We start from the raw sequence: 26,033 nt of genomic DNA on the forward strand, positions 1-26,033 counted from the left end.
TGGGGTTGAAGTTTTTGTGGGTGGGTTGGTGTTCCCCTCCTCTTCCAGGAGTCTTGTCTGGTTAGAGGGTGTCCTCTTCGGTCTCCATGACCCCTGCTACTAGGAGTTCAGCTAGAGTCACCCCCATATCTTCCCAGGAGCCTATAGTAGGTCTCCATCTTGTCTCAGCAATGCCCCCACAAGCCCTCTGTCCTCCCTCCTCTGCCCTTCTCACATATCATCCCCAGCCTCCTTTCCCTCCGCACTCTGGAGGATATTTTATATAGACACAGTGAGCATGTGGCTGAAGGAAACAGAAAGAAGGCAACGAGTGACTTTGGGCACAGTGTTATCCCTCTTGGAAGGCTGGGCCAGGAGACAGGACAACAGGATAAAATCAGTTTCCTGCCAGATCCTTCGAGTGTGTGTGAGGCCTGTGACAGAAGGCAGAAGGCAGTTAAATTTCACCACAACCGAAACCGGTCTGGGAAATCTGGCCATTAAGCCCTCTCTCCTGGTTTCTCAGAAAAATGAAGAGCTCCATCTCAGCTTCTGAGTAGGAGCTGTTGCTGGTCAGCTGCATAGTCTCCTTTGCCTGACTCACCAGAGTCTCTGCTCTCTCTGACGTGGGTGGCAATGGCTGCCGGGAAAAGCCAACGCAAACTGCCGGAAGTAGTCGTGTCTGGGGCCACACCTTTGGGAGCCAGTGCAAGCCAGCACAAGCACCCATAACCGCTGTGTCTGTGGGCTAAAGGCCTAATGACCTCAAAGCCAGTGGGCTGAGAAACTCTGTAAGCTGACAGAAAGACAGCATCTTCTGCAGGAAGCTGGGACCCAGTGAACTCTTGGTAAAAACTAAGAGTTCTTACCTCCGTGGGCATTTACAACCTGGAGACTGTGGGGAACAGACCTCTCTTTTCTGCCCTAAAACTCCAAGGCCCTCACGCTTAGCAGTCTCCACACCCCAGGAGACGACTCTGCTCTTCACTGTGCTGAGAAAAGGCAGCCTGCTTCTGCAGGGGCTGGTCCTTATGCTCCCACAGCTTTGGTCAACCCTTACCATCACTCCGTCAATTTAACGCCGGCCTGGTAAGCCTGCTCGGAAAGCCTCCTCTGTTTGTGGTCCTCATCCTCTTCTAGAAGTAGCTGTCACTGCAACCTTGCTCTGAGCCGGGGACAGCCAGGTAGGGTCTTCAGTAGCTGTGCCGAGGACACTGAAGATGAAGTCAGAGAAGGGCAACCCAAAGAGAGGAGAGCATGGCCCACCTCCATCCTTTCTGGACTCCCCAAAGCATGGTCACAAGGGAAAGGGGTTGTGTCAACGTGAAATTTAATATTTGCTCAGCCTGGAGACACGGACTGTGACGTCGCTGAACCTCAGGACCCCGTGTGGACATGAAAGCATCTCCCTCCTCACAGAGCAGATATGAAAACCAAATAAAGTGACGTTTGCAAAGCCACAGCTCAGAGTAGGAAATCAGTTACAGGAACTGCTAAAAATGGTTTTAAAATTATCATTTCAACAAGTTGAGGGCAGTGGCTATGGAATTCCAGGAAGGCCCAGGCTAGGCAGGGAGAAGCTTTCTCCAAAAAAAAAAAAAGAAAAAAAAGAAAAAGAAAAAGAAAAAAAGAAAGAAAGGAAAGAAAAGGAAGTGTCGCCATGGAAGTGTCCCCCACGAGCAGAACAACCTCCATCTGGATGTATTTAAAGGGACAGCTTGGAGTGTCTCCACCGAGGACCAGTCACTGAGAGTGAAGTTCCCATGTCAGCCACCAGGAGGCGCAGCGAGTCTTTGCCGCTGACGTCCTAGCAGAGCTCCAGGCTTGGAACCCCGGAGGTTTATTTCGAAGCGGCCGCCGCCGCCGCCGGGAGAGTAAGAAGCCACTGTAAGAGATGGAGCAGGTAAAGGGCCGTCAAAGCTAGAGGCGAAATCATCCCTTCCCAAGTACTTCCTGCACTTGTCCATCCGACAGTAGACAAATGGCGTCTGTGGGATGTGAAAGGGAGGGACGCCACGGCACAGCCAGTTCTTTAACCCTCACGAGGAGCCAAGCGGGCTTGGGAGCGATCCAGTTCTACGCTACGTGGGAAGAGACTGAGGTCCGAACTCAGCCCTCACGCTTGGAAGGAGGGGAAGCCATGAGCCAAGTCAACTCCATCTCCAGGCCCACCTTCACCTTCTAGGCCGGGGGGGAGACACTGCTTTACAGACCAGGGTAGCGGGTCCAGGGAGCTGAGAGGAGGAGGTTTTGGCGGAGGACAGCACCTAGGGGAAGCACAAACAGGCGAGAGGATCTAGACAGCGCTTCCGGCCTGTGCAGTCCGGACCACACCGGTAACAGGCGCACTGAAGGCCACGTGCCACATTATTTCCTCACCGAAGGAAACGTAGTGTCCCACCAGTTGAAACTGGTCCCTCCGATCCCTCTTCTGCATTAGTTCCTTTTGTGTGGCTGTGACCACAGCATCTGGTGAGAACACCTCACTGGAGGAAAGATCAGTGGTAGCTCACAGTTTCCGCTCATGGTGATGAAGTCACAGCGGAGCCGTCTGCTCCGGGTGTGGAGTCCAGGCTGTTCTCATTCCAGCCGAGCAAGAAGCAGGGGCCAGGCAGGGGTGACCGTCACAGGCCCCTCGAGTGACTGGGACTAATGCAGCCCCTCCCCCTAAGTTTCAGTGCCTTGGTAAACTGCACCAACAGCTGGAGCCCCCCAGAGCCTGGGGAGACATTTCCTGTAAAACTGCCACAGCCCGAAGCCTGAATCAGAAGCCGGATTCGTCAGTGCCCTGGTTTCAGCATGCTGGCACGGCACACATGAAACAGGACCTTGTCCTAGCCCTGGCCTGTAGGGGTGACAGTTGTATTAAGAACTGTAAACATGCCAGGTGCTGGTGGCAGCGGTGCCACACACCTTTAGTTCCAGCACTCCGTGAGGCAGAGACAAGCTGATCTCTGTGAGTCTGAGGCCAGCCTGGTCTACAGAGTAAATTCCAGGACAGCCAGGGCTACACAGAAGAAACCTGTCTTGAAAAAATCCAAAGGAAACAAAACAAAAAGCAGTAACTACAGGGACTGAGAGATGTCTCCGTCTGTGTAGAGCTTCGCACACAAACATGAGGGCGTGGATTCAGATCTCCAGGCTCCTGTTAACAGCGGGCCACGGTGGCACACTGCCCGGAATCCCGGCACTGGGAAACAGAGACAGGCAGCCTCCTGGAGCTCAGTGGGCGACCGGTGCAGCCAAATCCCACAAGAGACCTTGTCTTTGAAGACAAAAGTAGAGGGGGCTGGGGTCATGGAGGAGGGTGGGTCATGGAGGGGGCTGGGGTCATGGCTCAGCCTGTAAAAGCACTTGTGCTGTAAACATAATGACTTGAGCTCAAGTCCCCAGCACTCATGTAAAAATCCTGGCACGGCTCTGCTCGGAGTCACACCTGCAACCCCGTTTCTGTAGAGGACCAAACATCACTGGGTGCCAGTCTAGCTGCGCTTCACCGAGACCACGACTCAGAGGAACAGGGTGAAGATAGAATGAGCATGTGATGTTCTCCTTTGACCCCTCTGTGCGCGCATACACACACATAAACACACACACACATTTAAAGACTTTAGGTGGAGAGCACTTGCGGACAGCCGAGCTAGACCCCGGTCCTACACAAGCACAGGCAGGCATGCACAGCTGTATGTTGCATGTGGGTACACATACTCGTGTCTACAGATAGTGTGTGCATACACACACACACACACACACACACACACACACACACACACACACAATTAAAGCAACAAAATCTGTGGCTACTTCAAGACTGGAAAGCCAAAAGTGTGGCTACAACTGTTTTTCTTTTTATTTATATATTTTTATTCTTTGACAATTTAGTGTGCATTTACAAAGAAATATCGCCATCCCCCCATCCCAGTTTCCCTTCGTCCCCCCTGGGGTTCCCACCCTCACGTCTACCTCCATTTCATGCCCTCTTCTCGTCTCCTTGTTTAATTAAAACAAAATCCCACTAACCCCGGTTAATGCTGCCTGTGTATGCTCGGCTGTGGGTGCAAGCGGGAGCCATGCGCCCAAGAAGAGCGGTTCTCCCTCCTCCGCAGTCAACTGCCCTCGGAGCATCGGGGCCCATCCTGTTCCTACCGCAGATGGGCTGGAGTCGACGACAGCATTTCTAAGTCATCAAACAAATTCCATACACCCCAGAGCCTCCTGGAGATGTGGCGGCCATGATGGACGGCGAGCCTTGTGAGTTCCAGCCGCTCTGAAGGATCGCTGCAGCCCGAGGGTCCGAGATCCGCCTGGGCAGGACAGCAAGGCCAGTCTCTGCTGAACCTCAGAAGCCACGCTCTTTCTGTTGGATGCTTTTCATGAGGCGAGTTGTAGTAGCCTCCGCTTTCTTAGGAACCTAATAATGCTGATTCGTAACAGCACACACACACACAAAAAAAAAACGGCGCCGTAGACCCATGCCACTACAGTTAGGAATGTGCAGTCAAGCACAGAAGCTGGACTAGGAACGGACAAAACAGGCACACCTGGCGTGAGGACGGACTTTGTCCTCCACATGTATCGCATGGGACAGACAAACCACAATTAAGACTCCTGTACTGCCACAACCAAACGAGAACCAGTAAGTTATCCTGGAGAAGTTTACCATCAACAAATACATCACTGCCACAGCTGTGCCACTGAAAACGAAACACGGGCTTCTGGGAACAATTTCAGGAACACACTTCAATCCTAAAACAGCAGTCGCTAGGAGTCAAGATACACCAAGGCAGGTGCACACCAGGGCACTCACGGCTGCCAGCTCTGTGGTCATGGGAGACCGTGACAAATACATGGGGTCTGGGTGTACTTTACACATCTCATTAGCAGAGAGCAAAGACTCCCCTGATATTCAGAGGACAATTACCAGGAACACAGTAAGAAGACCTTATTTACAGACCCAGTTAGTTATACTCAACATGTGAATGTCAAAACTTGAATACTCAAGGACCTCCATCTCTTCTCAACATCCCATGGAAAATCTGTACAGCGCACCCACACGCCCATCAGGTTTCTTTTCCCCAGTCTGGGGTCATGCCCAGTGCTTCACGTGAGCTAAGGGGGTGCTCTCCTGAGCTGTCCCTCAGGCCCTGCCAGGTTCTTAGTCATTTGTGTTCAGCATTAAATTGAACACACTTAGAAAGCATTTAAAACAAGCGTTGCATGGTTCCTGCAGATGTGTGAATTGGTTACTGACAAAAGAAAGGGCTTTTGATAGATAGCGCAATTCTTCATTTTGTTGGGGACTCAAAAGCAAGAGAGCATAAATGACTTAGCTACGTGAGCCTTTCCACTAAAGCCTTCCCTGTGCGGCCACGCAGATGCTGAGACAGTTGTAGGTGCAGTTTTAGGAGTAGCAGGAGAGCCTGTGTTCGTTTTACCCCGTTTCCAATTCAATATTGATTTAGGTCAAGATACTGGTGCTGCTGCCACCTTAAGAATCCATCATTATCCTCTTACAGTTATGCTCACTGGTCTCATTCTGCAGCCTCCTTCCTGAAAACCCACAATCCAGTCTTCACACTTAAACTTCACATTCAGAAGACTCCACGAGTGGACGTATGTAATGTGAACACTCTTATGGCTTGCTTTAATCATCTAGCGTAATTTTCACTCGAGCTGCTGCTGGGGGTCAATATAGCTCTTTTACATCGCTGCGTAGTATTCTATGGCATAGGTATACCACAAGTTGTCCTACCAGCCCCTAGTTGGTTCTGAGAGAGAGGGTGTGTGTGTTTTGAGACAGCGTCTCTCTACGTAGCCCTGGCTGTCTGAAACTTGTTAAGTAGACCAGGCTGGCCTTGATTTCAGAGATCTTCCTGCTTCTGCCTCCTGAGATTTTGAATTAAAGATGCCTCCAACATGCCCAGCGGATTCCAGCTTTCTAATGCTGAGGACAGTTTGCATGTTTTTAATTGTGTGTGTGTGCACGTTATGCCGCAGTGTGCCTAAGGAGCACAGAGCTCTGGGAAGTCAGTTCCCTCTTCCCACCACTTTAGGTGGGTTTTGGGAATGGAACTCAGGTCGTCACAGCTGCTTGGTAGTGCCTTCACCACCAAGCTGGACGAACCGTCTGCTGGCCCCATCACATGCGAACATGAGTGTTCATTCCTCTGGGACCAGTGTCTGGTTTCTGGTTGGTAGGCAGTTGGATAGTGTTTTAGGAAACAGCCAAGTGGCTTTCCAGTGGCTGTTCTGTTTTAAGCTCCCAGCCACAGTACGTGACTATCTGCCTCCTTCCTACCTGGCTGTCATTTGTATACATTCCCGAAGCTGGAACTTTGCCAGACTTGTCTGCAGACATTCTGTCACCATCATGTGTCTTTTCATCCTCCTAACAGAGTCCTTTGCATAGGCAAACGTTTACATTTTAATGAGGTCTAATTCATCAAAAACATCCTGCTGAGCTCTTGTTCCAAAGGGTTTCTAGTTCTCTCTGTAGCATTATAGTTCCACATTGGTGTTTACAAACATGAGCTCTTCTGACTTAGTTTTTCTGGAAGGTCTGTCATTAACCTAGGGTTTACATGCCCCGTGACATTTGTTAAATGTCATTGCTGACTTTTAAAAAGTAGATAATTTGTAATTTTCTGTGTAGTCATGTTATTGTAAATAGGATACTTTGAGGATTTTCCTTCCAATTTGTACACATTTCATTTCTTTTTTTGTGTCTTATTGCTATGTCTAAAACTTCCAATTCAGTCCTACAAATTATACTTCGATGTAAATTCTTGGTGATTTGCTAAAACACGTCTGCCTGAACAGGGTCCATCTGACTGAAGCCCATTAGCTTTCTATATTGTTCTTGCTGTCCAGCCTTTTCAGATTTCATTTCTTGTAATTTTGCTAACTAGCTGATAGGCGTCTTTAGTGCTTCTAATTGGAACCTGCTCTTTAAAGCCTCTGAATCATCAGGGATGCTTAAGGAGCTAAATAATAACCACAGCCAAAGAATCAGCAAGATGTGCCGGGAGGCAGTGACGTGTCTGAGGTGGGCTTCCAGAGCACCTTTAATGGTGGCTTGTTCTTCCAGCCCCCACCTTCGTCAGAATTGGGCGTAGCAATGATTTTAACCTCTAGAAACGGGAACTACCTCTAGCAGAGCTGGTCTACAACTGTGTATTAGAGATAATGATTGTCGGGAACTCTGGTGAATTGGCTGTGTCAAGTGAAATAACCTGTGCAGCTAACGAGACAGTTGGTACAAAGCACTTAGATATGTTCGGACAACACAAATCCTGCTGGTGTCTTACTCCGTTAAGCAAAACTACTTTAGAATGTGTGTGTTTTCCACATGTGATGTGTTTTCATGTTACGCAACGTACCTGGTCCACTGAAGAGAGCTTCTGCCCATCGTGGAAAGACAGAAAAGTTGGCCTTGGTGGTGGGTGCTTTGGTCCACTCAAGCCTCAGCTATGTGGTTTCAGTCCAGCATCTTCCAAATGCCAGCAACTGTTGTCAACGGTTTGCCAATGCTCCCTGCCCTGGCACTCCCAGCAGTGACAGATGACCTCCAGGCAAACGGGTCACTTCTCCTTCAATCACAGTCCTCGCTTGAGGCCCACCTGTGCATTTCAGTAAGTCTTTCATTTTTAAAACTGGACACCTCGGAGGGAGCACACCACTTGTCACCTGCAGCGTGTCGGGACTCTGAGCCCTCCTTGAGCCCCAGGCTTCCGTCAGGACAGGGACACTAGGACATGCAAGCCACCGAGGAGGGCTCAGGTGAGGTGACTTGTGTCGAGGGTTGGGCCCCAGGCCGGCCATGAGAACCCCGTCTCTCGCACGTCACCCTTGCTCTCCCCATTGCACTCTTGCACGGTGCGCTGGGTCATGTGGAAGGAGGTGCTTCTTATTTTGAACACCCCATCTCCTGAGGGGTAGAGGGGGGTGCTTTCTACCAGAAATGTTAACGGCGGGAATCTGGAAGGCCCAATGCCAAAGCGGCTCCGTTCTTGCTAACGTGCTGCTGTAGTCTGCGCGCACAGAAGGGGCTGTGTACAGAGCTGCATGCTCGTGCCTGCCACACTACGGGGACGGAGGGGGCTGCCCAGGTGACCAGGACATCCTAGAAACATGTCTGCCATTCAGTGACATACCGAATAACCTCCAGACAAGAAGCCGTCCACCCTGCCCTGAGCCCACAGCAGTGCCGTGTGATGCGCTGCCAGCTCTTTTCGTGCAGCGGGCTTCCATCCAAGGCACTGCTTGTGGACATAAGCAACACAACATTCTCATGATACAAGGCGACAGCATGGTACATACAGGCATCATTTTTTTTTTTTTTTAAAGAACAGAGTAGCAACCACCGCTTCCATTTTGACAACCATGACTTCCAAATGGGTGTGTCTGGACTGAGCAGAGTGTAAACAAAAACTTTCTACGTGAAGCGCCTGTGTGGACGGTGTCTCTGCAAAGGGACCGCCCCGATGAACCTGAAGGCTAGCCCAGGGTTCCCTGTTCACCCTCTGTCGTTCTGCTGTAGGAGGACGGGGCATGAGGCGCCCTTCACAGACGTCAGTCAGGCAGAGACTGGTGGCTTCTTCGCTTCATTTTCGTGCGAACCTGGGACTTCCATGTGACCATCAGGCCTTTCTGGGGGCGGCTTGGAAGTATTCCTCGAGCGGGATGTCGGACACGCCTCCGTACCATTTCTGAAGCCAGATGTGCTCTACCCACATCTTCATGAAGAACCATTCATACTGGCGGGGCCACTTCCTCATGCCGGGATGCCTGTGGGAGCAAGGCAGGAGCACAGTGAACCTTCAGTCCTCCGTGGGCACACCTCAGCCAGTCTCGGGTGACCCCGAATCAGTCCTCAGTGGGCGCACCTCAGCCAGTCCCAGGAGACCTCCCCTCCCCATCTAGGCCTACTTTGAGCTGAGAGTTGCTCAACCCGGCCAGAGGGAGAAGCTGATGAGCTAGGGGGTAGGGCTGGGGCTTGCCTTAGGAAGGCAGGACACCGTCGTCTCTCCGTCTCTCCGCAGAGCGGCTGAGAGCTGAGTTCTGGGGCCAGGCTCTGAGGTGTGAAGCCCATCTGCATTGCTGATGAGCTCAGAGGCACCTATGACTGGCTCCTCCCCATTCAGTTCTAGCTAGTGCTTGGCACATGTGTGTGATCGCTAGTGGGAGACACCAAGAAGGACCACGGACCATGTGGGTTTCTGTACAAACAGCAACAAGATGGCGAGCCCGGGAAATGGGATTCCTCCAGAGGAGATTTCCAGTCCCTCGGGAAGCTGAAAGCCAGGCAGCAGGGACAGACAGCGATACACCTGCCTTCTAAACACACTGGAATATCTTTGGAGGCTGAGGCTACAGTTGATCTGTTTTGTCAAATTTTATAAAGATAAAAATCTCCTCCACCTCTAAAGACGTTATAAACACAAGCCAAGGACCAACAGCAAACTAGAAGAAGCTCTGTAGCCAAACAAATGCCATCTCGGTCTCCGTAGAGATCCCTGAGCATGTCCTCGGCCCAGACAGGGCTAGGAAAGCCCAGGTGCTCTCGTCGCAAAGCATGTGTGCTGCTTGGCCTCTGTCAGCTTGACACAAGCCAGGGTCATCGGGGACAGGGAAACCTCAATGGAGAAAACGCCTCATCAGACTGGCCTACGGACAATTCTTGACCAATGATGTGGAAGGGTCCAGTCCAGGGTGGACAGGGCCGCCCCTAGGCAGCTCGGCCCTAAGGTGTGAGTGTAAGAGGGCAAACCGAGCAAGCCAGAAGAGCAGAGCAGCAACTGGCATCCCTCCACGATCTCCGACATCCATTTATTCATGTCGACTTTGGGGAAAAACCATTTGATTTTGTATGATAAGGTCTCACTATGTAGCCCAGGCTGCCCTTGGATTCACTATGTAGCCCAGGCTGGCTTCACAACTCTGAATCTTTCTGTCTCAGCCTTATAAATGCTGGGGCTCTAGGCCTGAGCAGCCACACCTGGCCTCAGGGCGATCCATTTTAAAGCGCCCTCATACCTTGAAAACATGGCCTGCTTGGCAAACTCCACCTCCCCTGGCGGCACGGTGATCATTCGGCCAGTGAGCGTTAACCGGGCACAGCGGGGGTCCTCCGGGTCAACGAGGTTTTTCCTGTACAGGAAGAACACTGTTCATGTGTGAAGGCGGCGCTGGCCCGAGAGCCCGGGACACCACTTCCTCAAACACAGCAGTCACAGCGTTGACTGTGAACCCTCGATTGTTACATTGTCTGTAACCTCTCTCAGATGTTTTGTCACGGGCAGTGTGGGGTTCTTGTTTACACTGGGTGCCACCAGGGTAGCTAGAGGATGGCTGACGTCCTCTAGGCTGGGGGCTCGTGCTATGGGAACGGCGATTTGTCACTGTCACTGTGGTGCTAAGGACTTGGTCCCCAGCTCGGCGATACCAGGAGATGATGGCAGTATGAAGAGATGAGGAGGGGACCTAAGGTCACAGGGCAGCGCTCCCTCTCACTATTGGCTGACAGCCCATGGTGTGTCTCAGGGAACCCACAACCAGAAAATTCCTGAACTGCTGTCTGTGCACAAATGTGGAGAGTTTAACTTGGGCCTTTGAGTCACATAAGGCTGCTGGGTCGAGTAAAGCTGAATAAACACATGGGACGCTGTCCTACCCTGACGCTGCCCTACCCTTACAGCGTTTGTTGTTGTAGGGGTCAGCCGTGAGCCTTGTGGAGGTGTGGAAAAGACCAGCCTGAAGCCAGGTGGCGGCTGAGGAAGAGGTGGCGACGCCTTTAATCCCACCATCAGGAGGCAGAGGCAGAGGCAGAGGCAGGCGGGTCTCTGAGTTCGAGGCCAGCCTGGTCTACAGAGTGAGTTCCAGGACAGCCAGGGCTACACAGAGAAACCCTGTTTAGGGAGGAAAAAAATCAGCCTGACATACCCAAAAGCAAGGAATGAAGGGGTTAAAGAAAGCAAACCCGGTTCTATTTGTGTATAAAACAGAGCCGCAGCAGAGCTTGAGCCACTCTCAAGTTCAGGGCTTGGAAGCTGGTCCTATTAGGGTGGTACTGAATTTTGTCACTTCACTGGAATGTCCAGGTTAGAAGGGAAAACTCGTCGCTCTGGCATTTCTCAGGCCTCGAAAGGCATTGTTAGAGTCCAGAAAAGTGTTTCTCTGGGAAGATTCAGTTCCAGACAGTGTCTGTGTGGCTGTCCAGAGCAAACCTCTAAGGCTCAGGGAAGTGACGTTCATCTCTTCCCCATTGCGTGTGTGTCTGTCTTCCTCTTCACTGCTCTCCCTCTGTCTATTCTGTCCAATCTTGTCAGACTGTAAAGGTTCATAATCTTTGCCCTTTCCTTCCTTCCCTCCTTCCCTCCTTCCTTCCTTCCTCCCTCCCTCCTCCCTCCCTCCCCCTCCCTCCCTCCTTCCCTCCGTCCTCCCTCCCTCCCTCCCTCCCTTCTTTCTTCCTTCTCTCCTCCTCCTCTTCCTATTTTCCTATTTTTTCTTTTAACAGATGGCACGAGCAATGAAGCCCTCCACACGTTAACGTCAATGCCGTTCTCTCTCTGCTTTCGGAGTTCCCTTTACTCCTGGTGTTTCACATCCAGACATGTTTTGTGCGCTGTCCCTCGCTGGCACCAGCAGCACCTTGCTCTCTGTGTGCTCAGCCAGTGCGCATCTGTCAGATGATAGCCCTGAGACTTGACGTGTCCCACTCGATTTACGCTGAGGATGCACTCCTCTTGACGGCGGGCAGATCCACCCTGTTACCCTTGCTTTGCCTGTGGCAGTCTACGGTAAAAATGTTTATTGAACGCCTTCTTTCATTCTACTCTAGTTGCCCCATTTCCATTCTAGCTCGGTCGTAACTGATTCGGCCATGGTCTCTGCCGTGTGTGACACCCTGGCTTACATCTGAGAACTGCCAGTGGTTGGCATGACCTCTTTGGCTTTGAGGAATGTTTTTTTGCAATTTATATTCTGAGCAAGAAGGGCCTTGTGTGGCTCGGAGGTTAAGAGCACTGGCTGCTCTTCCAGAGGTCCTGAGTTCAGTTCCCAGCAACCACATGGTGGCTCACAACCATCTATAGTGAGATCTGGTGCCCTCTTCTGGTGTACAGGTGTACATGCAGACAGAACACTGCATACATAATGAATGAATCTTTGAGGAAAACAAAAGGACCTTGTGGCTATCTAGTCACAGAGTAACGTTTCTCCAACTGAAAGTTTCAGTAGCGTTTTAGTTGCATCTCCTTGACTGAGGTTAAACACAGAGCATGCTTCCATGTCTACTGCCCCTTAGATTTTCTTTTGCTCATAGTTTCAGCCTGGTCTCCATATATCTGTACATTTACATGTATCGTCATGTCTCCCAAAAGAAGGCGGGGGGGGGGGGAGCAACAGAGGAAGACAACCCTTGTTCTCCTCTGCTCTCCGAGTGAGCACGCAAGGATACTTATTACAACCACACACACACATGTGCATAACACACACACACACACACACACACACACACACACACACACACACACCATATAAACTTTTCTCATAACAAAGCTGGGGTTAAAGCTATCTGCCACCACATCTGGCTCCCAACTAAATCTTTAAAAACCTAATCTTCAGGCTTCGGTGGTGTGCACTCCTTTACTGCAAGTACCTGGAATACAGGTACAAGCTGATCTCTGTGAGTTCAAGGCCAACCTGTTCTACTCAGGCAGATCCAAACTATCCAGGGCTACTCAGGGAGACCCTGTCTCAAAAAAAAAAAAAAAATCCATCCTTTGAGGGTGTGACAACTAAATCAAGCAAATAAAGACACACAATACCAATGTTTATGATGTCATACCAACATGTGGCTAGCTATGTGAATAGACTTCCTTTTTTCGCTCACAGCTCTGCAAAGCCAGATGGGCAGCTAAGAATTGTGGGTGCAGCTTGCTAACGACTTATTTTGGACGTCTGTGTGAACTATTTTGATGTGTAATTTCTATTCTCTTGACGGTCTAGCTGATTTTACGTTTGTATTCACTCTGGCAGATGGCCCCCAAGGAACCGCCTGCCAACGTTGTCATCTCCTGGCTCTGCGCTCATGCACACATATGAAGTATGACTCATACTGCACACAAGTCACTTCTAACTGGGTTTAACTATTTAAACATGCAAAGAAGAACGCCAGTGGCTTGGCAGGAAGCTCACATCGCATACTTAACCTTTTGGCCATTAGCAAGTCTCACCAACTGCAGTAAGCCAGGACTGAGGCTTATGCAATGGTGGACAAGCAGCGGATGGCATCCCTAGCACCCTAACTGCACTTGGCCGAGCAGACAAGAGGCCGATGACCTGCCCATACTCACAGCAGCAGGAGTCAATGGGGAACAGAGACAGGTAAAAGGTGCCAGCTTTGAGTTCTACTCCCGCCCATACAGGGACAGTAATTTTAGAAACAGAAACAACCAAAATGGCACCATGCTAGCCCAGATACAACCAGGGTTGTCACTGGAGGGTGAACGGTAGCCCATGTGACTGTGAACACGGACTGTCCCAGGCCAGGAATCAGAAACCAGGTCTTCTGGGAGAGCGGCCTGTCAGTGCTCCCAACTGCTGAGCCCAATCTCCAGCCCCAAAATCTAAGTTTTAGAGGCCTCCTTGCATCACTTACGCTAGCCGCAGGTTGTTGTGGTGGTAGAGACCGAATTACGGGGAAATAAGTGACAACAGTGTGAGCAGGTATCAGTCTACGCAAAATACTGACAGCATAGGTTTATTGAAATCCAGATTTAGTGGAGACCGGCTGTGTTACAAAGCTTCTTCCAGGAACCCCAGGGCACATGGAAAAATAGGTTTTATATTTTTACAGTCGTTAATAGGCTCAATCATGGTGTCCTGGGTCTCATCACCAGGAAAATGACAACAGAGATGCAGGCCTCTGCCAACTCCACTCACATCAGACCACGGCTGGATTTTGTGGGACAGGAGGACTGGTTCCAACCTCCTAACCTAGTCAGTCGGCTGGTTAGCCAGGTGTAACTACTTCTCGTGGGTTATTATATCCATCTGATGTAGCAATGTACCAAGACCAGCAGAAGTGCTGTCAGCAGAGCAGTAACGTGGAGGGCTTGGTTTGTTCGAACCCAGCGTAACCTAAGAACCGCCCATCTTCAGGAGGACTGGCCCTTCGCCGCCCCTGGGTGGCCGCTCTGGTCCCTGACTGCCCTGACTGGTTCTGCGCGTCTGAGGGCCTTGGCCACATCATTTGGTCCCTTGGGAGATTTGAAGTCTAAGATGCAGCCACCATGGTGTGCACAGGACCAGGTTATGCTGACACCAAGATTACCCAGGTCCAGAGGCTTGGCTGGCCACACTTTTCAACATTTCTAGGCATCAATGCTTACGAAACTGAATTTGCCCCATGCAGCTCCTCGGCAGGAGGAGCTTACAGCTGCTTTCTCTTGGACTTCACGGCACACACCTTGTGCCTTTGCGAATCCCAATCTGTATTTATTTGGTGCAGTGGTCTGTGAGCCTTCGAGTCCTTTCTAGTAAGTCCTCGAGCCTGGAGAGCTGGAGCAACTCTGACATACCCAACCAAGAAGATCTCTGATGTTCCTGACAGCTCATGGCGCCACAAGACAACTGTCAGGCGTGACTCAGCCCTGCTCTTTCTCATTCACTGCATTATGCTGAAGTCTTGAGAATGATGCTCAAGCCACATTCGTGTTCATCTGAGACTAAGGAACTTGTCTGTACCTGCCTGGAGCTTTTCCTTGTCATGCTGTTGAGTGCTAACAAGAGAGGGCACCCACGGCCATGCCCACGTATCCAGACAAATTGCTGCGCAAGAGAACATTGTGTTCCACCCAAAAGTGTTACCGTCCCTGGCGTTTCAACACCGCAGCAGTCTAGTTGCTGAGCTGGGAATATTTTCTTGTGGGGCACGATAAAGAGGCATTACAGAATGCAATCACAAGAAAGACGAGATCTACTCAGCACTTTGTTGAAACAAACCAACCCCGGACACACATGAGAAAATCAATACAATCAACAAACAACAAACAACTTTGTGTGCATTGCAAGTAATTAGAATTTGTCTGGGCAAGAATGTCATCAGGTTTGTTCACAATTAAAGCCAATTTCTTCAACAGAATCTCTCGAATGGAGCAACGGAATTAGCCCTCTTAAGTAAGTCATCACTGAATAATAAAACGTTCTATTTAAAAAGGGATTGTTTCTCTGCTGGTGGTGCTTATTCAGAATAAAAAAGAAATTATGCATTTAATGTAAGTTTGAACAGTTTTGAACATTCCATTCGAATAGCAGGAAGCCCTAGCTTATCTTGGTATCACTTTCCTTCTCTGCGAGAGGCTGGCTAGTGAACCCTCCGAGGTGTAGACAGTCTCAGCTCTGGACCATGTGAATACTATCCCTGAGGTGGCAAGAGAGAACTGAGGTTGACTTCCAATGGGGAGATTATCCCGGGCTGTCTGACCAGGCCCAAGATAATCACAGGCTCTTTGTTCTCTCTCTCATATTGGTTTATTAATACAGAGTCTCACTACCTAACCCAGGCTGGCCTTGAAGTTCCAATCCTCTGGCCTCAGCTACCTGAGTGCTGAGATTAACAAAATAAGTCACCATGGTTGGTTACAGTTTCCAGGTAGGGGAAAGAGGTAAGAGGAAGTGTCGAAGAGAGAGGAGGTGAGAAAGACTTAGCCACCATTCCTGGCTTCAAGTATGGCAGAGGGCATAAGACATGGAAGACACAAGCCGCAAAAGCTAGGAAAGTTACGAGAGTGGCCTAGAGTCACAAGAAAGGGACGACGCCCCCAAACACCTAGATTTTAGTCCAACAAGACCTGATCCCAGCACTATGATATTAAAAAAGAAAAGTTCTGGCTGTCTAACCCGCTGAACTGTGGCAGCTCGCTGGCAGCAACAGGCCAGCACTTATGTATCACACGCAGGACTTTGGCTACAGTTGTCTCTGTGGTTGCTGGCGATTGCTGCCTCTGAAATGGCCAGCGGTTGCAGTACCAGGGGGGAGGGCGGACACTGGCTACGACTGGACACCAGTGGGCCACTGCAGCCCAGGAGCAGCTGCTGTCATGAACAGGGCAGGGGGAGGATTGCCCCTTTCACCTCAGACATGCTCATCATCTGCTCCTCTCTCCCCTGACTCAGGATCCTAATGTATTCTCACCCCCACTTCGCAGAGACGGGGCTGTCCTGATCAGTACAGGCCAAGCCTTCCCAAATGTTAGGTCCTGAGGTTAGTATACCTAAAGGTCTGTTTCGCTTCTGTGCGTTTGTGTTAACAAAAAACAAAAATGAAGGAAAAATGCTATAGGAAGGAATATGTCATGATCTTTGAGGGTTTGGAAAGTTCTATCAGTACATACAAACATATTAGAGAAATTAAAATACGTATTTAACATCACTTGGTTCTTTTTGAAAATGCTCTTTCTTGGTATTTTCAGATGTGAATACAGTGTATGTAGATCCTAAATCCCTCCACTGCCTCCTACGAGTCTCTCTGGACTCCACCTCCCCACATCCCTTGGCTCATGGGCAACCTACCACGGGTCATAACACTGAGAAAAACTGACTCTCTGGCTACCAACTGCCAGAGCCCGTAGACAGAGATTTCCACAGACTGGGCAGCACAGTCCTGTCACTGGTGAAATCGCTGTCACTACCCAGGGGTTTTCAACCTCAGAGGGTTCTCCACACGAGGCAGCTGAGAAGCCATGATCTGGTTTTGGTGTCACAAAGGTAGGGAAGGGCTCTGTTTGCATGGGTACAGACCATCGATGGCCTGTGTTCTACACTGAAGTGTCCCAGCAAAATGCCCATGACCCACTGAAGCAGACAGGCAGGCTTTTGCTCGACCTATCAGTCAGGCAGAGCAAAGAATGGTGTAAAGAAAAGGTAGGGTTTGTTGTTGTTGTTTATTTGTTTGTTTTAACCTCAACACTATTGACATTTTGGGCTGTTGTTTGTGGGTGTGTGGGTGTATATGTGTGGGTGTAGGTGAGTGTGCATTTGTGTGTGTGTGACTCTGTATGGGGGGGGTGTTTAGGGTTGTCCTGCGGTTTGTAGAATACTGGGCAGTTCTTATAGAATCTACCAGTTAATACGTTGGTAGCATCCCCTATCTTTTACCCAAGTTACAAAAGCAAACTCTTTCTAGGCACTGCAGGATTTCCCTTTGGCGGGATCCTTCTGCCTCTTGAGAACTACATGTGCAGTCACAGATAAATCTGAAGACAGCAGGGAAAAGGAATGCACTGTCTTGTGTGGCTTCATACTTTGTCACAGAAGTGTGAGTGCCATCTACCACTGGGAGAGCATGGTTAAATTTGGTCTAAAAATGGGAGAAGGTGTTAAAGTGACGGCAAGAAAGGGAGCTTTTAGGGAAGGAGAATGCCATTTCCTAGCAGTGCTGAGAAGATGCCTGGGGGTCCTGTTTTTGCCCCGAGAGGTGATGCAGGCACCGTCTATCCAGTCTGTCTGTCCAGTCTGCCTCAGCTGTGCCATGCTATCTGAATGCAGGAGCAGAGGAAGTGGAAACAGGGTGGAGAGCAGACCCCTACTTCAGAAGGAATAGGGGTGGGAGCTGTCCCAGGCTTTTCAGGGTGACAACAAAGACAGATCACAAGGTCTAACCTGGGCAAAGAGAAAGGGGAGTTAGGTGACAGAGAGATGATCACGTGGGCAGGAGATTGGCAGGTCCATGAGTGTGAGCACCTTACAGGGTCACTCTTCCGGGGATGGTTCTAGATAGATTGGTAGAACCCCAGGAAGCCGCAAGGAACGGAGGGTGTGGATGTGTTGCACTTGGTAGCATGCCTGCGACAGCCCCGGGAGTGAGCCTGAGAATGTTCCGGAGGGGATGTAGAATGGACACACATGATGCTGAAGGTAAATACGAGCTACCAGGAAACTGTTAGCTCTGTGCTTTGCTTTCCACCCTTGGGGATAACCTAGGAGCAGACCTACTTGGTCTTTGCTGGTCTGGCCCTGCAGACCTCTGCAGAAAGCCCAGATGTGGTTCTTCAGACTGTCTTCACCAGGCTGGCTGCCCTTGGTTAATGTGTGGTGCCCTGCTCAGTCACAAAGCCCAGAACTGACTCTGACGTCCTAGCCAAGGGCACACAATTCAGGTTGTCTATCACACCCACATCCCTTCTGCCCCGAGCTCTTAGGGACAAAGCTAGAGAGTATATTGTTTTACTTTAACGTACTGTTATTTTAGGGCATGCCCACATAAGGCTTCATCCTGTCCTAGTTAGCGTCAGGTGCCAAGGAAAGTCCATTTCTCCCAGTTCTGGTGGTCAGACAAAAGCCAGCATTTCTAGGAACTTGTGAACCTGGTTCCCCTCCACCCAAGCAACCCTTTCCCTTCTCACTGGCAGAAAGAATAAATGGCTGTCTGTGGTGCTCATTATTAGCATACCAAAGCGCATGCTGGCCTCCAGGCTCCGGCTCCATCAGCACCACAACTATCTGTTACACACTTCAGAGTTCATGGTAACACCCTTGCTCTTCTCACCTCCTCTCCTAACCTCCTCTCCTGCCCTAACCGTCTCCAGCTCATGGCTCCCCTCCCTGCAGCTGTTCTTTCTCCTTATAACCCTGCTATTCCAGCTATGTGCTCTCTTGGTCTTCTCCAACTTGGACTTATCTGTGCTTCGCTCTGTTGTCAGTTTCCTATCAGGGCTGAGCAGACACTTGCTCACACTTCCCCAGGCAGAGTCACACCAGAGACAGAGATATTTTCTTCTGTGGCGTGACCACTGGTAAGTTGTCTGTGCTCCTGTAAATGCCCCTTCCCCCAGGCTCTTTTATGCAGAAGGGGATCCTGCTGGGAAGGTAAGGTACTAGGCACAGGTGGGAGGGGTAGGAGAGGGTAGTGCACGGAGAAGAATGTGATCAAAATACACTCTGTACATGCATGAAGGTAATAATGAAATCCATTATTGTGTATAATTAGCATAGACTAATAAAACCTTTTTTAAAATGAGATCTTCTCTTTGCAAAGGCTGATTTATAAAACACTGGAGCTCCAGAAAGTAATGGTTTTTTAATTTAATTTTTATTTTATGTGCATTTAGTGTGGAGGTGTCAGATCCCTTGGAATTGGTACTACAGACAGTTGTGAACTGCCACGTGGGTACTGGGAATTGAACCTAGGTCCTTTGGAAGAGCAGACAGCACTCTTAACCACTGAGCCACCTCTCCCTAGGAAGCTATGGGAGGAGGGGCTGGCCTTCTGAGGTGACGTCCTCCGCTGTGGGTGGTAAATTGCCCAACAGCCTGCCATGGAGTCACTGTTTAAGTCTCTGTGGACCACAGACCCCTCCCAGCCTCTGGCTTCGTCAGCTGTGAACATTTCATCCGTTTCTCTTCAGGCTGTTGCTGTGTTTCCACAGCTCAGTTCACAGTTCCTATCTGCGAATTCTCTGAGTTTCTCAGCATGAAACAGGGCGGCTCAGAAGCTCGGCACACACACTCAGAGGAAACTGTGCTTCCTCACGTTTCCTTGTTCGTCTGGGGCTAGAAACTTCTCTCACTTCTTGTCAAGTCTTGTGACCCAGCAGCTACTGGCAGCCACACACAGGACCCAACAGGAGAAGCTGGACGGGAGCCACTTCCGGCCGGAGGGAGGGGAAAGCCACTCTCCTGTGGAGGCGAGTCACGTGCTTCCCTCTGTAGCCGTCTGCCGTTGGACTGCCATGCTTCTCTCGTTCCAGCACCCTTGGATCGACCTTGAGGTGCATCACGTTTTCATTCCTTCGTTTTCCTCTGCCCATTCAATTGTGTGGGGGAGACCTGGGTGCGCGCTTTTGTCCGTGCAATGTGTCACACGCACGTGTGGGCACATGTACCTGGGTGCTCTGGGCTTGAGTCAGGAGCTTAATTGACCCCTCTCCATCTTTATTCTGTTTGAGGCAGGGTCTGTCAACCCAACTCAGAGCTCGCCCAACAGGGCTGGTGTCACTCGCCAGCTGCCCATTTCCCCCTTCTGCAGCTGGAAATACCGGTAACCGCCGTGACCTGCCCATGGCATCCAAACGGGTCCACTTGCTTAAGTGGCATGTGCCGACCCATTTCCCCAGCCCAACTTCTGTATTTTAAACACTTAGACTATAAGTAGGCACAATCGTGACACCCCCAAAATATCAGAGGGAGGCACTGCAGTCATCAGAATGAATTATCACATCTCTCATTTGCACACGCACCTGTGATAGGTTAAATTCACAGTTCTCCAGATGTTCCCATCCCGACCCCCAGGATGTGTGTGCTGCATCTTATTCCACAGGAGCAATGAGGTCAGACATCTTGAGAGGGAACGATGCCCCTGTCCTCACAGAAGGGGGCAGAGCTTAAGGTGGGCAGTAGGATCTGGGGGACAGAAGTGAAGGCTGCAGTGATGAATGTGTGGGGCTCTGAGCTAAAGACTGTGCTCTCCACGCTGAGAGAACCAGGGACGCGAATTCTCTTGGAGCCATCAGGAGGGAGCGAACCCACTCCTTGATCGCAGCCTTCTAAGGCTCACTAGGCTTCTGCACTCTGAACTAGAATCAGCCTGCTGCTTCAAGCCCTGAACTTTGTGTTGGTAACAACAGAAAAGGCACCGTTCTCTGGAACCCGCCTCAATATTCCACACCTCCCACCAACGATCGAGTATCCCGCTTTAGGCTAGAAGCCCTGTGCTCCTTGTGGCGGCTCAGGAGAGGCAGAAGGACATGCTCCGGCCCTCCTGACGCCCAGCAGCAAAGGCGGCTGAGCTGGGCTCACAGGTGATGGTGGCCCCCTTGTGATGACAGGCCCTGCTTGTGTCCTGGAGGCCGAGGACCGCTGGATCCTGGGAAATGAATTCACGTTAGATGAGGTGGGGACAGGAGGGGCATGCAGACAGAAGTGCCATGACAGAGCCTCCACTCACTCTGTAACTCATGGACTCAGAGACATCGCCACCTGTTGAACTGGCACGCCACTAAACACGCCTTGACCCCGGCTTCTTAGGCTCCAGAGCTTTGAGAAATAAACACCTGTTACAAGCTACTTCGCTCCACGGCAAACACCTATTTTTAAGGGCCACGGCGAGCAGCTGCTGTGCTGGGTAAGCTGCCGTGTCGACGGTCTTTTGTTAGAGCAGCTGAAAGGGTCAGGCACTGTCACAGACACCAAGGAGAGGCACAGGAGACTGACGTCAGACACACACGTGGACCCCGAGGACCTGACTGGCTTGTAAAAGAGTGTCACCTGCTTAAGAGATTTGTTCTTTTAAATGTGTGCATGTGTGTGTTTGGCTGTGGGCATGTGCCCTCAGAGGCCAGAGGCGTCTGAGCTCTCAGACACCTAATGTGGCTGCTGGGAACCGAACTCACAGCCTCTGGAAGAGCAGCACTGCCGACTCATCTCCTTAGCCCAAGAGTTTTAAGCTTTATCCTGAGTGAGAGAGGACTGAGCAAGTCCAAGCAGGATGGTAGAATGATGGGATGGGCATATTGAAGCCGTCCTCTGACGTTAGGATGGAGAAGCAGTTTAAAGGGTGCCGCAGGGGATGCAGGGAGGCCAGTTGAGAGCAGGTATAAAGGATGAAGGTGACGGTGGGTCTTGGAGCAGAGAGGCAGTGTGGAGAGGCGGTGAGCAGTTCACAGGCAAGTAGGGTTAAACCGCTGCTGCTGCAGGAGGGAGAAGCAGCTCAGGGCATCACACAGACATCTCAGAATACACAGGTGGAAGAGGGCTCAGGGGCTCTACCAGGAGGCGGAGGTCAAGGTCCTTGGGGTGTCCAGGAAGCAGTTGGATCCCGGGCTAGAGCTCAGATAAGAGGTACTGGCTGGGAGGAGGAGTTCAGAAGTCACCGGCATGTGTGTGTGTGTGTGGGTATCTTTGGACGGAGTGGGGAGAGATGCAGAATGAGAGAGGACCAACCATCTCCAAGCAACGTTGGGACAATCTGCCGGCGTGTCTCTCTGGGTGTATTTATGATAAGCCTCTCGAATTACCTCGACTTCAGTGCAAGCCACAAGGTGGACATGATACTCAAACAGCCTAAATCATCGGACAAAACATCGGCAGCACCCGAGCCGGTTGGTTTGGAAACACAGGTGGGTTGTTCACCCCCATTTCCAGGTTGCAGCCTTTGTGATGGCTAGAGTTGATTGCTGGCTTGATAACCCCAGAATTAACGGGAAGATGAGCGAGGCTGGGAGGGATTTTCTTAATCGTGTTAACTGAGGCAGGAATTCCCATCCTGGATGTGGGCCGATTCAGGAGCCAGGCCCCGGGAGGAGGCAGTGAAGCTGAGCGCTGGCTCGAATGTGCTTGTTCATTGCTCCTCCAAGTTCCTGTGACCTCCCAGTGGGGGTGGAGTGCAGCCTGGAATGACACAAACAAACCCTTCTCTCTCAAGTTGCTTTTGTCGGGCGCTTTACAAACTTAGCAACTGGAAAAGAAACCAAGACAGGCCTCAGGGAGGCTGCAGGCAGGCCTGCCAGGTGGGCTGGAGAGGCCAGCACCTCGGACGGCGCCAGTCCTGTCACAAGTGGATCTCTGTGCAAGTTCATCTCCCTTGTGGTGCCTCAGTTTCCTCATTTGTTAAAACTCACCACAGCAGCTCTGCCATGTGCATCCTGTAAGGACCACATTGGTGTTTACGGCCGTCGCTTAGGACACCTCTATGTCATGTGATACTTAGAAGTTATGCAGAGCAAGCAGAGCTCTGTGCACTCATTTCTCCCTCCTTCTGCCACCTTCAGTCCCACAGGGAGGGAACAGCTGACGACGACAACCATTACCATTTGTTAGCATGGAGCAAGGGGCCGCACACTGGGACAGCTCATTCCCTCAGGGGCCCCACAGTACCGTTACACCTAGTCTAGGGCAAAGGAAAATGAGAACCAGACAAATGGAGGTACTTAAAGCAAGGCAGACATCGGCAGATTTAGCACCCGGGCCAATCAGGTCAATCAAGCACAAATCAGAAGCCCTTTATGTCTACTGCAGCCATTCTCAAACACAACTGTGAATCGAGGTTCCCTGGCTGGGCCTTCAGGCCTCCTCAGAGACTGTGTGAAGCAGAAATGGGCCTTTCTGTGTGCGACAAGGAACAGCTGGTCTCAGCTCAGCTTATGCTGTGGCCCAGCAAGAAGGTTCCAGAAGACACTGTTGCGGGGAGGCTGGCTCCATCCTGATTCTATGGCTGGTCCTAGCTGGGCAGTGGGACTGGAGCTGGGGCCTCTCTGTGCTCACCTTCAGGCCCACACTGATGCTTCACCCCCAGTCACTGATCAGAGCCTCCCTCCCGGCCTGGCTGCCGACTGTGCAGACCCTGGCTGGATCCCGCCCTGTAGCACTCCTGAGGCACCCTCCGGTTCTTGCCCATTCTGGCAACCCTGCGAGGGGGCAGGCAGGTCTGGCTGCCAAGTCCTGGCCACCTCAAGCAGAAAGCTCTTGCATTGAAGGTGTGTGCTAGGGCTGAGCCGCACCACAAGTAGAGATAGGTTTTCCCAGGAAACAGCACAGTATTGGGGTTCAGAGAATGTGCAAATATCCTGCAACACTAGGAGGCTCCACACATGGGCACGTGTCGGAACTTGCCATCTTGAGTCAACTCACCAGTAACAAGCACTCAGGGAACAGTCAGTGTCTTTAAGCCTTGTTCACGCGTGTCAAGCATACAGTAAGTGCTCAACAACTATCGTTTGAAGGAGAAATATCTTGTTTCAATTATAATATCTAATGTTGCTTTGTATGCAATATATTTAATAGGCGTTTAATTGAATACATTATAAAACCAATTAAGGTTTAATTCAGTTTCATTATTCCAACCTGCTTTTATATTATTGGAGTTAGAATTTTCCCTCACAAAATATTTTGAATCTGATTAATTAAAATCTGGTTTTTGTAGAAGGCTGTGGGTGTGGGTACTCTCTCTCTCCTTCTTTTCACTCTCTGTCTTCTTCTTTTCTCTCCCTCTCTCTTCTCTTTCCCTCTCTCTCTCTTCTCTCTCTCCTTCTCCCCCCCCCCATCTGTCTCTTGTGTGTTGTTGGGTTTTGAGCCTAGGGTCTTGCACATTGTCATGCAGAGTCTGTTTTCTTGCCCAGACATTTTATCACCATGTCTACACTCTAGGTAATTTATTCTCCTGCATTATCTTAGGAATAATGGCTGTTTCCTAATTTGATGGGAAAGGCCCCGGGAAGCCCCATGTGTGGTGGTGCTAATCCACAGTGTCAGCTACTTCTGAGACGCATGTGAAGATAACTGAATGCCAGTGCAGCAGGCCTCTGATCTACACAGGCATGCACACATGCGTGCACACACACACACACACACACACACACACACACACACACACACGCTCTCTCTCTCTCTCTATGAAAAGAGAACAAAGATTTTATTTTTATTGCTGGGGATATGGTGTAGTAGCAGGGAACCTAGTATGTGCAAGAAAGGACATTGGCATTGACCAAGAATATGTACAAACAGAATGTTAATATTCCATATTTTGTGTTTCTTCCAATGACTGAAGAAAACTGGATACAAGCACAGGAGAAAAATATGCTTACTTTTCGTACGTCTGAGAGGGGCCGTATCTAGAATCTATCCAGAAACCCTAGAATTAAACAGTAAAATAATCAATAACCCAGTTTTTAGAATGAGTAAAGGATCTGAGTGTTCTCCCAGAAAGAGTGCAAATGGACAAACAACCCAACAAAACACCTAACTCCACAGCCCTGGGGAGCTGCACTCAGGGCCTGCACTCAGGAACTGCACTGTGCCGTGTCAGCCCCGCAGCAGGGCAGACCGAATCACAAAGCGACAGTGACCAATGAGGGCGAAGGTACGGGGGGCCCAGAACCCTCCAGCATGGCTGGTGGGAACGAGGAGTGGCCTGGCCTCGCAGGGAGAAAGGCTGGCAGGCTCTCCTGACCATGGAACCGGCTTACATCTAGCAGTTCTACTCTGAGGCACATGCCAAAGAGACCTGAAGTATGTCTGTCCAGAAACTGGGCAACATCATTTATGATACCTGTGGCATGGGGACCAATGTCCATCAAATGTCCACCCAGAGATGGTCAGAAACAGAAAGGCATGACACAGTCAAACAATGGAAAGCTATTTGGCCACTTTGAAAGGATTATTGATAAAATCTATAAAATCATGACCCTTGAAAAACATAAAAATAGGGTTTTTTTTAAATCAGTCATTATCACATATTATATACTTCCATTTATATGACATCCAGAATAAATAAATTAGTTAATGTAATGTCCAGAAGAGGCAATTCCATAGAGACAGGAATAGAATGATTGTAGGGGTTTGGGGCCCTTTGATGAAACATTTTCATCCACCTTAGCGGTGCTTGGTGCTTTTATGGGTGTTAGGACCTTGCGTCCTATTTGAGTCACTCCCGTTTCAGATGGGGCCCTCCACCAGAATTTGTGAACAGGGTGGGCAGGAGTCGCCAGGAGACAGAGAGGAAGGGCAGCGTGCTGACAGAGGAAGTGCAACTGGTGGACTGACACCGCAGAAGTGAGCAGAAGATGGAGAAGCCCGGACACCCTCTCCTCAAGCGTTCTCTTCCCAGAGTCCCTGTGCCCCCTTCTGAAAGCCCCTGGGGTGACCTTAGCTCCAGCCACATGGGAAGGTACGAAGGAGGGGAGGAGGGGACAGAGACCTGCACAGAGGGTCGCTTTTTTACAGACTTAGAGATTGCGTTCAAGAGGCATGGCCGAGGACTGGGCAAGGGAAGCCAGATTCAGCTCCGAGTCTGATCAGGGCTCTGCTCCAGATGGGTGTCACGTCCCCGGTGGAGTGGCCCTCCAGACGAAGGGCCATTACAGCTTCGGGCAACCGTGCTGCCGCTGGCTCGCTCACCCGATGAAGCTCATCCGGGAGCTCCTGAGTGAACAGCGGGCCTTCCCGAGCTGTTAGCCTCAGAGCTGCGCTTGGTAACCGGCCGGGCTGAGGCTTCCATCGGTCAGGACTGAGGGGCTCCGAGCCCTGGCAGCCTGTGACACCCTTTCTATCAAATGCCG

At 50.6% G+C, this 26,033-nt stretch overlaps 1 protein-coding gene across 2 annotated transcripts in view; it reads right to left on the minus strand.

Annotated features, from left to right (window-relative positions):
• Nucleotides 1-3,812: 3,812 nt before the first annotated feature.
• Creg2 (cellular repressor of E1A stimulated genes 2) overlaps nucleotides 3,813-26,033 on the minus strand; it is a 32,574-nt gene continuing 10,353 nt past the window's right edge. Inside the window, exons 3-5 of one of the 2 annotated variants that reach the window (XR_008720140.1) lie at nucleotides 10,015-10,128; nucleotides 7,359-8,766; nucleotides 3,813-6,378 (exon numbers count right to left, since the gene is read on the minus strand). Coding sequence is in view for 1 of the 2 variants with exons in the window: in XM_055607395.1 (XP_055463370.1) it covers nucleotides 8,619-8,766; nucleotides 10,015-10,128 (262 nt within the window). In the remaining variant the exon portion in view is untranslated. Of the gene's footprint in view, nucleotides 8,767-10,014; nucleotides 10,129-26,033 lie in introns of both variants that reach the window. The other variant, XM_055607395.1, reaches the window with a different exon arrangement.

This window comes from Psammomys obesus, unplaced genomic scaffold (genome assembly GCF_907164565.1).
Source record: "Psammomys obesus unplaced genomic scaffold, mPsaObe1.curated_primary_1811, whole genome shotgun sequence".
In the NCBI taxonomy this organism is placed as follows: Eukaryota; Metazoa; Chordata; class Mammalia; order Rodentia; family Muridae; genus Psammomys; species Psammomys obesus.